General features: G+C 40.1%; 1 protein-coding gene across 5 annotated transcripts in view; it reads right to left on the reverse strand.

The window, feature by feature from the left end:
* Nucleotides 1-1,144: 1,144 nt before the first annotated feature.
* Nucleotides 1,145-14,779, reverse strand: part of SEMA6A (semaphorin 6A) — a 133,241-nt gene continuing 119,606 nt past the window's right edge. For all 5 annotated transcript variants that reach the window (XM_084629063.1, XM_084629065.1, XM_084629064.1 and 2 more), the window contains one exon: nucleotides 1,145-3,698. In XM_084629063.1, the coding sequence (XP_084485189.1) occupies nucleotides 2,509-3,698 (1,190 nt within the window). In that variant the 3' untranslated portion in view covers nucleotides 1,145-2,508. The remainder of the gene's footprint in view (nucleotides 3,699-14,779) is intronic.

Here is a 14,779-nt window from a genome sequence, read left to right on the forward strand (position 1 = left end):
AGTAACTGATGTGATGTATATTACAAAGGCATATCTCTGTACAAGGCTGTTGCAGTGATTATTCATTTCTACATGATGTCAGAATGCCTTGCTTAACAATAGCAATGGGCACTGCACATTTGGTACTCGAGGGATTGAAGTTTGGGGGGGGAAAGGTTGCAAGTTGCTGCTGCTGCTACTTTTCTGTTTTTTGAAAGAAAAAAAAAAAGACTTTCCTGCTACATACTGTTCTGAAAGGGTTTAATTACAAAAAGCATTGCTTTGGATACAGTCTATCTACAGCAGTCTGCATAGTTCACTAACAGTGAACAAGTCAGTTTCATAAAAGAAGCAATGATGGAATGAAAGAACATGCAAGCACCCTTGTTACACACTTTGGTCTAGACCATCCAGACTTTGTAAATACCATCTACACGCTAGCTGACTTGAACTCTTTTTTTTTGATTGTTCGGAAACAAAACCAAAACTCTGCAAAACAAATTAGGTATAAAATTTAAAAAACAATCAAAACCACCCCCCTCCCCAAATATACTGCCCCGTAGATAAAAAAAAAAAATGGCCCTCCCTTATTTTCTACAGTATGTTGACACAGTTGTTAGAACAGATTAAAAACAAATCTACCTTTGTGCATGAATAACTGAAAAGCTGTAAAAGACCTTATACATGGGCATGGGCACACTCAGGCCACATGCAAAGTCACATGAAAGGAAAAAATGAAAATGAAAATTAATTCCCCCCAAAAGGTTTTTTGCAGCATTGTTCTGGATGGCCGTATTCGGTTACAGCAGGAACCAGCCTGCCTCATCCTACTTCCATTTCATTTCATTTTGTATACTGTGCATGCACACGGCAGCATGTGTCATTGAGGCTTGCTTCCAGTGGCTGGCCAGTCACACACAGTGCTCGTCTCTATCTAGTGGACAAACCAGACTTGGAGACAGTACATTACTCATTTCTCTGCTGGCTAATGAGAATATCACCATACTGAAATGATATGAAAGTATAAGGGGAAGGAAATTGCCAACCACAATACGGTGTCTATGCTGCCAGCATAGCCTAGGGGTGGTTTGAGGGCAGAATTGGCACAACTAGAAAGTCAAACTGAATTGGAGGGTATAGTACTACTCTAGTTTCTTGATGGATATGGTGTTATTACAATAACCACTACATTCTTCTTTGAACTTCTTTACTCCAATTCTCCAGGGGGCTTAGGAGAGGGAAGGTAAATAAATATTTGCATTTATTCAAAGGGCGGGGGGAAGGGGAAGGTTTTACATACTACAGCTCACAAATATACACAACTGAGGGTGTAAGGCACAAATTTACATGTGGAAGAAAACAGGCTATTCACAGATGTATTCCCAAGAAAAACCCGTGTGATAAGACCATAATTTATGCATGGTAACAGCCGGCATATTAATTAGTTCACACTGTTTGTGGATTTTGTTTGCCGTCTCACATGCAAGGTGAAATGAGATGGCACATCACAAGCTGGTGCCTTCACAGAAAGTATTAACGACTGACAAAGCCATGTTGACAGCAATGGTGCACAAATGTGCAGTTTTTAAAGAGTTTCTTTTGCAGTTGCTTTAGGAGTTATAAATTTGGGGGATTTTGTTTGTTGCCTGTCATAAATCAGAGGCCCAGCAAGCAAATTAACTAACAGGTTTAAATAAATATTCCCCTTTTTTCAGCTAGAGATCAAACAGTCCAAACACAAAGTTCAGAATTCCAGCTCCAACTTATTTAACTCAGTGAATTTATTGGAAAAATAAAAGAGTTTTAATCACTCCAGTTAATGGGTTTCACGTTAAATAGGTATAATTTTCAATGTATTTCTGAAGAGCTGCTCATAGGATGATATGCAGAAGTCATTTCCTTAGGAAAAACAAAAGATGAACAATAAATAATAGGAGTTATTTGCGTTAACAGTCACATGTTATTCATTAAAAGAGAAGAGTAGCAGAAACCTATGACATAGTTTTGCCCAACGTGGCATTTATCTGCTATAACCAAACGGCTGTAACACTGATGGGCATTTCACAGTACCTGCACATAGTAAACTTCTGCCATTGTTAAGTCAGAGTTAGCTTTATCAATGAATTTTTTATTTTGTATTTATTTTTATTTTTTTTTAAGTTCTTTTATTTGCTTTGCTTTTCAGAGCATTCTTTCCCAGTTCAGGAATGCACTGTGCAATTGGGGGTGAAATGTCACAGTCATCATTCACCTGTGTGCTTTTGGCTCAATGTTTGTGATGCTAAGTTAGTGTTTTGAGTAAAGAACTGTCAGGTAGTGGGGGGTGAGTCCTGCGGTTTGAAACCTTCACCATGGATCAGATGGCTCGGTTTAAAAAATATTCCACTTTTCCCAGAGAGCAGGATCAACACATCCTCCGCTTAACAACAGCCTTCTTGTCAATTGGAACTAGTGATGCAGTTGCAGAACACTGGCTTTGAAGGGCAAACTCTGTTTAATTGCTGTCTTCCCTCCCCCCCCCCACTGTGATTATGTACACGCATCATTGGGCTTCATGGATGTTGAAAGTGGGGCAAAGGAAGGTTTGGGGGGTACATCCGGTTTTAGCGAAGGTGTACGTTTCAACCCGGACCTTGTCAGTGAGTTGTATGCAGTGAGACTAGGCTGCCTCGCTACAGTCCCAGCTGGTGCTTGAGCAGCATGGACTTGTATAGAGTCCACTCTCTGTGGGGCAGGCGGAGGGTTGTCTCCCCTGCTGAAGCTCTGATTTCGAGAGAGGTGGGAGGAATTAGAGGAGTTAGTATTGTTTCTTTTGAGAGTTGATGTCTGATGATTTCTCGTGAGTGAGTTCGTAGGGTAGTTTCTCTTGTAGTCCACATTATAAGCAGAAGAATGCATTTCTAATCGCTTGCCCAGACCACTCTGAGCCAGAGAGGAGCCAGGAGGCCCCAACGAGGCTTCCCTCTGGGGTACTTTTGGTGGCATGCTATCCAGATTTTCCACCAGATTAACCCCATGGTTGGGACTTTTGCTGCTGAGATGCTCCTTTATGGTTTTGTACTCAAGTGTGGCATTCTGGTCCTCCATAGCCATCTGTGCCATGTCGCTCATTTTTGGCTGATCAACATACTCATGCTGATAGCCTTGCTGAGAGATTGGCAAGACTACAACGCTTGGGATGTGGCTGGGAGAAGCCCTGAGAGGCAAGTCAGTTGGAATCACAGGCGATGCCATTGGGGGGATATCTTTTGTGCAGGCATTGATAAGGTTCTGGTTTCTTTCCCATTCCCTGCTGCCACGGCTGGGCTTCCTCTTTTGTTGCAGGGTTGGGGTGGACTCGGGGGTTGGCAGAGCAGCCAAGTCCAGATGGTGCTGGTCAGCTTTGATTAACATTTTGGCAGTGCTGCCCGGGGTAGTGAGTTTGCCATTGTGCATCAAAGGTGTGAGGATAGCTTCTGGTTTTGGCTCCTTGGACTGTGTGTCTCCAAAGAGACCGCTGAGCTTGGTAACACTACTCATGGAGCCGCGGCGGGAGTGGGCCAGCTCCTTCTCCTTCCTCTGGACAACGGCCACATCTCTGCGGCGATGGTCACAGATGCAGTAAACTATGATTCCCGAGAAGACAGCTCCCATGACAAAAGCAAGAATGACTGCAATGGCCAGGAGGGTGACCGGCACCAGCTGATCGTGGCCTTTGAGATAGCTCTCACGAATCACTCCTGCAACAAACATCATACAGTGGTAAGCAAAAATCTAACAGGAAAAGCTTCTTAACGTATCTAGTCCATTCAAAGGCATTAACTGTGGATTTTATTTATTCTCAGCTTTTCATTAACTATCCCAAGTTCACATCCATACTGTACCTGCTGGCTGGAACTCACTTTGAGCAAAGTTAAGCTCAAGATGTTGAATTAAGATCCAGGGGTGGGTGTTCAGGGTGTCAGTTCATTCTTTATAAAGACAGGGCCCATTTGCAGAATTTGGATCTGTCTCAGAGATCAGCTTTCAAAATACCCCGAAATTCCAGGGTATTTAGATCAGCAAGTGACATTCTGGCCCTACTGAAGTCAATTGCAAAATTCCCAGTGACCTGGAATTTCAGCCAGGGTTTTTAGTTAGGACTGTCTCTCAGGCTGAGAAATAGCATGTATTTCTTCACTCATTCCTCAACTCCATCTCTCCTCCCACCTAATGTTATCTCACATTTTATTTCTGTAAATCACGGACACTGAAAAAGCTGAGGAGTCAGAAGCTTTATGTATGTTACATAAATGAATCTCACATCCTTTCAAGCTTTCTCCCCTGCTATTTCTTTGTTGTCTCTGTCACAAAGTTAGGAAGCCAGTGTCATACGTTTGGGCTGCAGCAGGGATGTTATAGAGTATTAATATCCTGAGTAACTATGAGAGAGAGAGAGCGCCCAACACTGAAATACATTGAGACAGAACAGGTTTAAAAATACCCTCCAGATTTTAAGTGTCACTGCTAATTTTTAAAAAAGTTCTAGATAAGTAAATATGCTGGATTCTCTTTGCTGCTTCAGCTAAAAGCACACACAGTGAGAAGCCTATTTTGTGGCATTGCACTGTGCTTAGAGATGCTGCCAGGTCTTATTATTGCTCCTAAGGCTTGCTGTCATAGTAGGCTTCTTCAGTAGAGTTAATATTCTCAACTTAATAAAAGTGATGTGAAGGCACCAGTCAATAATCCTACAGAACATTAACCAAGATATTGCATATATAAAGAACATTGCTTTTCCTTTCCCTACTTAGTTGTGCACCAAGCCAGCACACGCTAATCAAATGCAAGTGTGGAGCCTGTTGGGCTCTTTTAATGCTAAGTGAGAAGGAATCGCAACTGTCGGATCATAAGTGCCTGACAAAGTAGTTAAAAAAACACAAGTCAAATACCCCATTCCCTTCTCTGGAGAGTGTGCAAATGCAAGTGCATTAAAAGCATACTCTGAGGAAATATAAACAATGTTCTTATTATGAGAGATAGTGAGAGAGAAAATGTACCTCGAAGGGCCTCACAAGACTTTGTGAAGATACCAATCTTTCATGTCATAAATCAACGGTGTCAGGAATCCTGTCTTTTATGTATTTGGTGGGCAGATAGCTGTGGTCCAGAATTAGAACCAAGTGCTAAAAGTCCCAGCAAACGTTTCCAAAATAACATTGAAATACTGCTGTTGCCTCATGAAAAGCATTGATAAGCATTCTGTCTAGATTCAGTTCTACTTCTGTAGCATACTTGTCCCCATTTTAATTACAGTGTGTAAGTGGACAAATCAGGAATTTTAAAAGCTGAACTGCTCTTGAAATCATAATATCCTGCTTGTGACATCACAGTTGGTTGCCATGGAAATTACTTGTGTTGTGACAGAGGATTGTGATTTCAAGTGCAGAACAAAATAGCAGGAGTAGCTGATCCCTTAAGAAACAAATTCATGTAAATGTCCTTAGTAATAAAAGAACAAGGGAAGTAAAATAACGCCCAAAGGGAAAACAATGTGTCACTAGAAACAATCTTCAAATTAAATGCTTTTCGGACTCTTCCAAGAAGCCCCAGAAGCTTTTTAAGGGTCAGATTTTGCCACCCTTTTACCACAAGGAATACTTAATGTGAATATATACGGTAGAATCTGGCCATATAGTTGAGCTTAGACCAACAACAGCATGAAAGTTCACAGTTTCAAAGTTTCAGCCAAAATGCAAATCCTTTTGTGCCTTACTGACAGGAAGCATGGTCTAGTGATTAAGGCATGGGATGTGAAATGAGGACACCTGGATTCTACTCCTTGCTCTGCTACACTCTTCCTGTTGTGACCCTGGAGAAGTCACTTAAACTCTCTGGGCCTCAGTTTCCTCAACTGTAAAACAGGGATATTTACTTACCCCAGAAGGATGTTTCAGACCAAACTCATTTATATTTGTAAAGTGCATTGACATCCATCCGATGAAGTGAGCTGTAGCTCACGAAAGCTTATGCTCAAATAAATTGGTTAGTCTCTAAGGTGCCACAAGTACTCCTTTTCTTTTTGCGAATACAGACTAACACGGCTGCTACTCTGAAACTTTGATATTGAGTTACTGGGCTTCTTATTTCACTTGAGTTTGCTCAAAAATATTTTTAAAAGAGGATAAGAAAATGGAATAAACAGATTAAATAAAAATGAAACAATTATGTTTCAAATTCTTCCACTGATCTAACAGTTTTGCTGCTGTTTGGATTGGTAGCACCTCTGGATACTGTGTGATATAGTGAGCCCTTGCTATTGTATCCAAAAACTGTATGAGACCCTGCTATCACTATCATATTACAAATGGATTCTGAAGCATTATAACTCGTGTTACAAAACCACCCCACAATTCAGAATGAGTGGCCATGTGAATTCCAGAGAGCTGTGTGGAATAATAATGGTGCTGGAGGTCAGTTTTTCTTCACTGGCAGAATTTCATGAGGAAGCTTGACTTGAGCCAGTGCCATTTGATCCTCGCTTTCATGAGTTCTAAATTCTGCCCAAACCTTCATAAACTCTAAAAGAGAGCTTTGTCATAACAGACTCAAAGGTCAGTTTCTGTGGCTTTGCTCTAGGTGTAGCTGAGTAGCTCTTCACTGATTATACCTTTCTAAATATGAACATTAATTGCTTATTTTATTTGATATGGTTATAAGTGTATTAGAAGGGTTTTCTTTTGTTTCAAACTCAACCTTATCTTTACATAAACTTGAAAGATCTTCCTATAAACATGTTCATATTATTTCCAGATAGCATGTGCAGGTTGATCTCCATAAATGACAACAAACCATTCTCTGGACAGGTTTATGTTATTTACAGAATACATTCAAATAAATCATGAAAGAGAAGCATGTTGGATAACTGTGGTAGTAAACCTCAAAAGCGTCCGAGGGCATAGACTTGAAGATATGAGTGCTCAGCACCTCTAGGAATCAGGCCCTACATGTAGTTAAGGATCTAATCATATTGATACTTAACAAAACCTCTTGGGGTCCTCGAACCAGCCTAGCACTCTCCCTCCCGAATACATCCCTTTTCCCATATAGGCTATGCTATCCTCTTGAGAGACCGAGGGACAGTTTAGTCATCTGATGTCCTCACTTTTTTGGTGGGTGTTCCTCTTCATGGAGACAGTAATCAACCTGATCTCTTCCTTTTGCTGTTCAAGGGAACCACTTCCACTGAACCAATGCAATTGTGTCTGGTATTCATTTTCCTGGGCCTGTTGATCTTACCAATTTAAAATATGAAAATAATTCTGTGTGTCCTCAGAATTTATGCCCAGTACTTTCTGAGACTGTAAAATCCTGGAGCATGCAAGATCATCTCTTCCTACTTTTCCATCAAAGCTGCTCATCCAATGAAAGGGGAGTGATTTCACATCCTCTGGGATTTATCATTCTACTGTATATACAGTCATGCATAAATTGTGAGGAAACCCCAGAATGCCATTTAAATGTAAAGGGATGAGATTTAGAGGTCTAGAAGAAGGATAACTTGGTTCTGTCACTCCACACCATGATAGCAAGTTGCATTCAGGAGAGGAGACCCAGTGTTGGAGGACAGAAACAGGCATCATGGCCCATCTTCACCCCCCTAGAGAACATGCTATTAAGGTAGTGAGTGGGTGGTTGGTTTTTGATGGGGACCTAAGAAAAATGTTTCATAAACTTCAAAATGTTTCAGCTTTGACATGAGGGATGGACAAAGTTCAGATGAATTCTTATTTATAAGAATTATCTGTAATAATTATCCATAGGTTTAATGTCTTCAACACTAAAATGCAGTTGTACTGTGTGACCTTGGTCTCTGAAAACTGTCTTCTGAAGCCCAACTAACCATTCCTACATTATATAAAAGAACATATAAATTACCTTAGCTAAGCTGTGTTTAAAGGGCTTGATCCCACTGAAGTCAACAGAAACACCTCTTAAGAAACAATCAATGTCATATATCAGACTGTTCAAGTATGATGTATTAAGAACCAAAGCAAAATACCAGAGAGGGAGAGGAATTATTTAAGCTCAGTACCAATGTGGACACAAGAACAAATGGATATAAACTGGTCATTGGGAAGTTTAGACTTGAAATTAGACAAAGGTTTCTAACCATCAGAGGAGTAAAGTTTTGGAATAGCCTTCCAAGGGAAGCAGTGGGGGCAAAAGACCTATCTGGCTTTAAGATTAAACTCGATAAGTTTCTGGAGGAGATGGTATGATGGGATAACATGATTTTGGTAATTAATTGATCTTTAAATATTCATGGTAAATAGGCCCAATGGTCTGTGATGGGATGTTAGATGGGGTGGGATCTGAGTTACTACAGAAAATTCTTTCCTGGGTATCTGGCTGGTGAATCTTGCCCATATGCTCAGGGTTTAGCTGATCGCCATATTTGGGGTCAGGAAGGAATTTTCCTTCAGGGCAGATTGGAAGAGGCCCTAGAGGTTTTTCGCCTTCCTCTGTAGCATGGGGCACGGGTCACTTGCTGGAGGATTCTCTGCTCCTTGAAGTCTTTAAACCACGATTTGAGGACTTCAATAGCTCAGACATAGGTGAGAGGTTTTCCGCAGGAGTGGGTGGGTGAGATTCTGTGGCCTGCATTTTGCAGGAGGTCAGACCACATGATCATAATGGTCCCTTCTGACCTTAGTATCTATGAAAATCATAACTTTGAACAAGGAAAGCCCAAGTCATAATATAAAATGTGGTGGTTCTTCCATTTTTTTGTCTTCCTATCAGTTCACCAGCTTTCTTGTTTCTAGGCTGTTATGATATGATGGATGTGTCTCTCTCCATAGTGAAGTGATTAATAGGCATCTGTGGAGAGCAGACCCAGTGACCACAGATCCAACAAAAACTCTCTGTATTCTTTTTGTTACATGCAGTCAAAAAAAGTCTCCTATGTACAAGCCTGAGTTTGTTTGTCTTGTCTGTGATCACAGATAGAGATAGCAAAACATCAAGAAAAGCCCTAGAGTCAGAGTCCTCTGAAAATAGATTCTGGAGTTTGCTTTATGGTGAAGGCAAGTCTGATATTTCAGTGAACTCATCACAACTGCTTTGGTGAACGAAAATGAACTAGCTCAGTTTTCTGGTTTGAATAGCTTATTGAAAAGACATTCCAGAAATACAAGGGGCTGAATTCTGACCTCATCTCCTCACATACAACGCCACTGAAGTCAATGGAGGTCACACATGTAACTGAAAGCAGAATCTGCTCCCGTCACTAGAACACATGAATAAGCTAGCTACCTGTCACCACAAACAATGCATTTTCATTTCAGTACTGTTGTTAGCTGTAGTCTGTATTAAAAGACATCTCTATACTCTGAGCTGCACCCAGGACAAACAGGATGACCACACCAAAAGTGAAATGAGAGTGCTATGTGGTTATCTCAGCAAGAAGCTGTCGTCTTCTTGTTTTCCAGTATAATGTGAACCAGATGGTGAAGTACTAAACCTAACCGCTGGCAATGGCATACACGGAAATGGAACTTAGAGATGGTAAATGATATATGATATTTTGGCAGGGATAAAGGGAAACTACTAATTGGGTATAAAGTTTCAATGACTAAATACATCATGGCAAGGAGGCAGCCAAGGAGTTGTACACGTTGTAGCTATTTTGAGCTTCACATCTTGACATGATGCAGTCAGTGGTTGAATGGGATTCAGGCCACTTCCATTCCCCCCCACCTTTTGAATCACTTAAGGTTTAATTGGGAGCTAGGCATACATGCACATTGGGCAAGGTGAGCCTGAATAAAGAGGAAAACCTGCTGTTCGCATTTTTTGTTTAGTACCAGCTTTTTGTTTGTTGTTTGTGTACCTCTCTCTCTGCATTAGACTTAATTAGCATGACAAAGGGTGGTGGTATTGGCTCAATATGAATGTTTGTGTTTATGGACTTTAAAATATAATTTCTGGATGCAAAAGAATGGGTTTTCAATATGTGTATTCAAGTGTTAGTGCTGTATTTACATACATTCACATACTGATAAAGTCTATTTCAGGTCTGGAAAGCCCCTCAAGGTATTTTTAAGCTTTTTTTTGCTTTCCTAAATACATGTGTCACAAAATAATCAGCTGAAGTTAAACTACACATCCAGATCTGAGTTGACAGCAGGTATGGGAATACCCATGGTCTCCATTTTTTTTTTTTTTTTTTGCTTTTTGATATAATTACTTTGCTTGAAGGAACACTTTCAAGGTCAGGAAGCCCACAATCTCACTCACAACACCAATCACCTGGTATCTTCTACTCTGCTGGGAGCTCCTCATCATGGAGACAAGTAAGCAACCTGCTTCCCCCCTCCTTCTACTCCTTCTGTTCCACTGGCCCAGTGCAGTTTTACTCAGTATCCCTTCTGCTGGACCTGCCAATCTCACCATTTAAAAATATAAAAAGTACTATTTGCCAACAGTTAAACACTCCTGTTAAAACCGCTGGTAAAGGATAAATTTTTAATGGGGACCATTGCCCTGTTGTTTTCCTACAGCTCTACAAATACAAGTTTCATGTGATTGATTGCATTTCTCTCGCTCTGAACAATCTATACCAGCAGCCCAGCATTTCTGAGGAAATTCTGCAATATCAAAACAGTGTGCACATATGCTAGAGGGAAGAATGAGGTTAGTTTGCAGTTGTAAAGTTTCATATATATTTCATAGCTTTGTAGATTTCAAGGCCAGAAGGGACTGCAAAACTATGAAAAAAATCCTGTGACTATGTGTCTTTAATAACATGCAGTGCAACCTGAAAAGCATTGGAGTTTCTCATCAAGCATAAAGGAGAGACAGTGATTACTGGTCCCTAATCTCAATAGTGGTCCCTCCAAGAAGGGCTTGTCTACTGGTTTTTGAAGGTATTTTTTCCCTTCTTCCAATTGATCCAAATTAAATTACCCCTGCCCCTCCTGATGAATGACTTTCAGCCTAACTCTCTCCATAAAAAAAAAAAAAAGTGATTGTGTCCTACAAGAGGAGAAGATGTACATGCATGGCTTTGCTTATAATGAGAAGGAAAAAAAATCTAATGAATGATAGTCTTAAATGTAAGGGTCAAATGCAAAAAAATTCCTCTCCACCATGAGTGTTCTAAAGGTTCCAGGTCAAAGAGCTGGCATGGTGACCTAAAAAAACTTCTTTAGGAGCCATGTACAGTCTTTAGTTCAATGGGAGGCAGGCAATCCATTTTTAGTGTGCATTATAGCAGCCACAGAAATCCTAATGCATGGGTTGGCTCTATTGACTGTACAATACTGAAGATCTAGCATTAAGGAGAAATATTTTTATAAATAATTTCTCTCTTAAAAAGCTTGTAATGTAGTTATGAATTAAAGGCCCAATGCTGAAATTCTTATTCAGGCAAACCTTCCACTGAAATCAAAGGGATGTGTGTCTGAGTAAAGATTGGAGGCCTGGCCTGTCTGATGTTTTTATAATCTGTTTTGTGAGTGGTACCTCCACAAATGAACTAATTTACTGAATTTTTAAAACATGACATTAGGTTCAAAGTACATATGCCACTGGATCTATTATTTATGAGAGAGAACTACAGCTCTGAAATCTGCACACTTTAATTTGTCCCAAAGGTTAAACATAAGGTAAGCCCTTACAGTTAAAATTGCCTAACACCATTTCCCCCAATGACTAATGGTATTCAATGGCTGTTCATTGTGAACTTTACTGATTTTAGTACTGTACGTACTTCTCCCCTTTCACCCTTCACAATGAGCAAAGGTAATTTTAGATGCGTGTGTGTGATAAAGCATAACAATTGTGTTTCCTATGGAAAAAAAAATATGGGCGCTTGCAAAAGATAAAACAAAATGTACAATAAAATCCAAATCCCCAGGAAAATTAATTCCTTTGTAGCTTTTTCTTTGAAGAGAGAAACTTTATGCTGCCTTGCATCTTAAAATTTCTTCTGATGTAAAAGAATCTCTGAGCACATTTTAGGATCTTTCTACAGTGCTTGGGATAAGCTTAAAGATATTTAGCTGCTCTTTATTAGTTTACTTCAGGGGATCGTCTCACAGCTGTATTGAACTAGATTTACATATGCTCCTGTGAATATGTATGATTTCAGGGGTCCAGAGTAATTGTTGTAGCATGCAACATGCATCGCTCATCTTAGCTGTTCCCATTTCCCTGCATGTTAACTCCTCTCAGGGAACAGAACAAATTGAGCTTTTTTCCTATATGAAGGCAGCAGTAGGCATTATGTATTCAGGGCGGCCTTGTGTCGCTCCCAAGGCAGTTCTTATATGCAGTGTCAAGAAAAGAGAAGCCGTCATTGAGAAATTCTCTGGCACTGCTTCTCTTTCCACACAGCCGATTCTGATCTATGACCTCTCTGCCCAGGGGGAAAACTCAAGTTTGCTGAATGTCAGCATAAGCAGCTGTGCATAGCTCTATGAAACTGCAAGCTTCTCTGACTAGCAGACTTGAGGAAGAATTGGGGTTAATTTTTCATCATTATGTGTGTGACCCAAAATCATAAATTGGATTTCTCATCCACTCCAATCCTTTTTTCAAGACAAAACATGAAAGTAACATTTTTAAGGGAAGGTACTAGTCCAAAGCAAGAGGGCACAGCTGAACTAATTAATGAAGTATCTATTGAGTACCCAGATGTATGTTTAATAAGATTGTGCCCTGTATATCATATCCTCTGAGGTCCATCAAGAGTGCTATTAAGCTGTCAAAAAACTAAAGGACTGATCCTGCAACCTTTTCTAGTGCAAGTGGTCCTTAGTTCATGGGGATGGTCCTTGTGCCTTCAACTGGACCGTGTCTGTGTGTAAGGGTTGCAGAATCACGCCTTAAGTTAGCTCTGCTCTTGCACAAAGAAAGGGCGAAAGGGAAAACTGTTTGAAAATCTGTGAGACTTCTGTGAATACTTCATATAATTAAAATCACAATATTTATTGTGTATTTTGTGATAAAAAGCAAATATGGTTGTTGACATTTTAGTTGCTTCTACACTAATGGTAAAGGACCTGACCTCAAAGCTTTACTCTAACATCTTGAATGTGTGAATCAAAATATATTTTCCTATTTATTGTTCAGTAAAAGGAAAGATTGGATGACTGTGTCTTAGAAATAATCAGAGGACAGAAGCAAGCAGGTGGAGAGGAGAAAATAGTTGGTACATAGGTGATATCATGCTTGTTATTTTTCTCTCCTTATCACACTCCCTATGACCTTGAATAAATTCAGTGAGTGTTCAATCATTTTGAATTTGAGGCAATGCCCACACTACAGAAACCCCTCTTTATATCTACACTTCCATTCCCACCTCAAAATAGAAGACCAGGAGCTGAATTCTACGCTTAGTTACACCAGTTCAAATCTGGAGTAACTCCAGACAATGGAGTAACAGAAATCATTACAGGTATGCTCTCTCTCGCACTTGAGTGGCACAGGTACACTATTGAACATTTTCTCTGTTAGACATCCTGTCATGGTACTACTCCCATCTATCTCACACTTTGTTCTCCAACTGGGCTGGTGGTTCCATCTGCATACTGAAACCCTTCCACCTATGGAACTCCATTAAGTCAAATTCTTGGTCCTCTGCATTTTTCTACCTTCACCCTCTCATTCATATTATTGCTACCTTTAAAATTGTCCACCATATTTACCCTGATGATACTTGCTTATGCCTCTCTTTTAACACTTTCAGAGATCCTACACTCTCTACCCTGTCTTGATCAGGTAAGCTTTTGCCTTTGATCTCAAATACAGCAATACAGCAATATTTCTGTTGGGTAAGAGGCCCAAACAGAAGCACAACTTGATGGCCTTGATCTTATGCCATGATTCAGACTTGTTTTTTCCCTCTATTGCTTATAATGTTGATTCTTGACTCTATTTTCCTAGATCTCCCATGTCTGCAAATCTGTTTTCACCACTGTACATCGCGGCTTAACTGCTTTGTCTGTACCTCTAATGAAATTCTCATCTATGCCTTTCACTCCTCTCACCTTAACTCTTGCACTTCCCTTCTCTATGGCTTCCTGCCCAGTCCTAGGTCTCCAGACTCTATTATGTGCCGTATGCTCCCAACATTCATCCTCAAACAACTTCCCTGGCTTCCCATTCATTTCAGGATCCAGTTCAAATTTTCCTCCTTGGATTTGTTGTTGTTTTTGTAAAGTTTCTGTTTCTGTTCATTTTTTAAAATCAACATCTTCCTGTCCGGGAGGAAAACCTGGCAGTCTGCATGCCATGGAAGTCAATGAGAATTATGGTGTTATACCAAGGTACCTGATAGGATTCTTGCATATTTGTAGAATGTTCCTTAGGACAGGATGTTGTCTGATCTACTATAGAATTGTCCCTGGACAGGATTTTTTTTTTGTCTTTGGAGCTTCAACAAGCTGCTTATTGGTCTCCTTCCATGCCATATAAAATTGCTGCAGATTCTGTTTAGGTCTTTTTAATGCCATGTAGGTGGAAGTATGGGGTGGACATGTAGGCAATACCTCACTTGGGGATAGGCATTCATTTTTATCAAGTTCTCTCAGCCAAACATAGATAATGCTAAGTTATTTCATCTTTAAAGGTCTTGATGTCAGATATTTACAAGGGGTTGCAGATTTAGCAATATTATCTTAGTTAAACTATAGATCTGTACCTTGTGGCATATGAATCCCTCAGAGGACCTCTGGCATGGAAAATTAATTAGTGTCTTGTTGAATGGGTGCCTTAGTGCATCACCTTTGACTTGGCCATATTTAGCAAAAAATATACAGAGTGCTGCAGGCTT

This window comes from Lepidochelys olivacea, assembly GCF_965140295.1.
Source record: "Lepidochelys olivacea isolate rLepOli2 genome assembly, chromosome: 5".
Lineage (NCBI taxonomy): Eukaryota > Metazoa > Chordata > Testudines > Cheloniidae > Lepidochelys > Lepidochelys olivacea.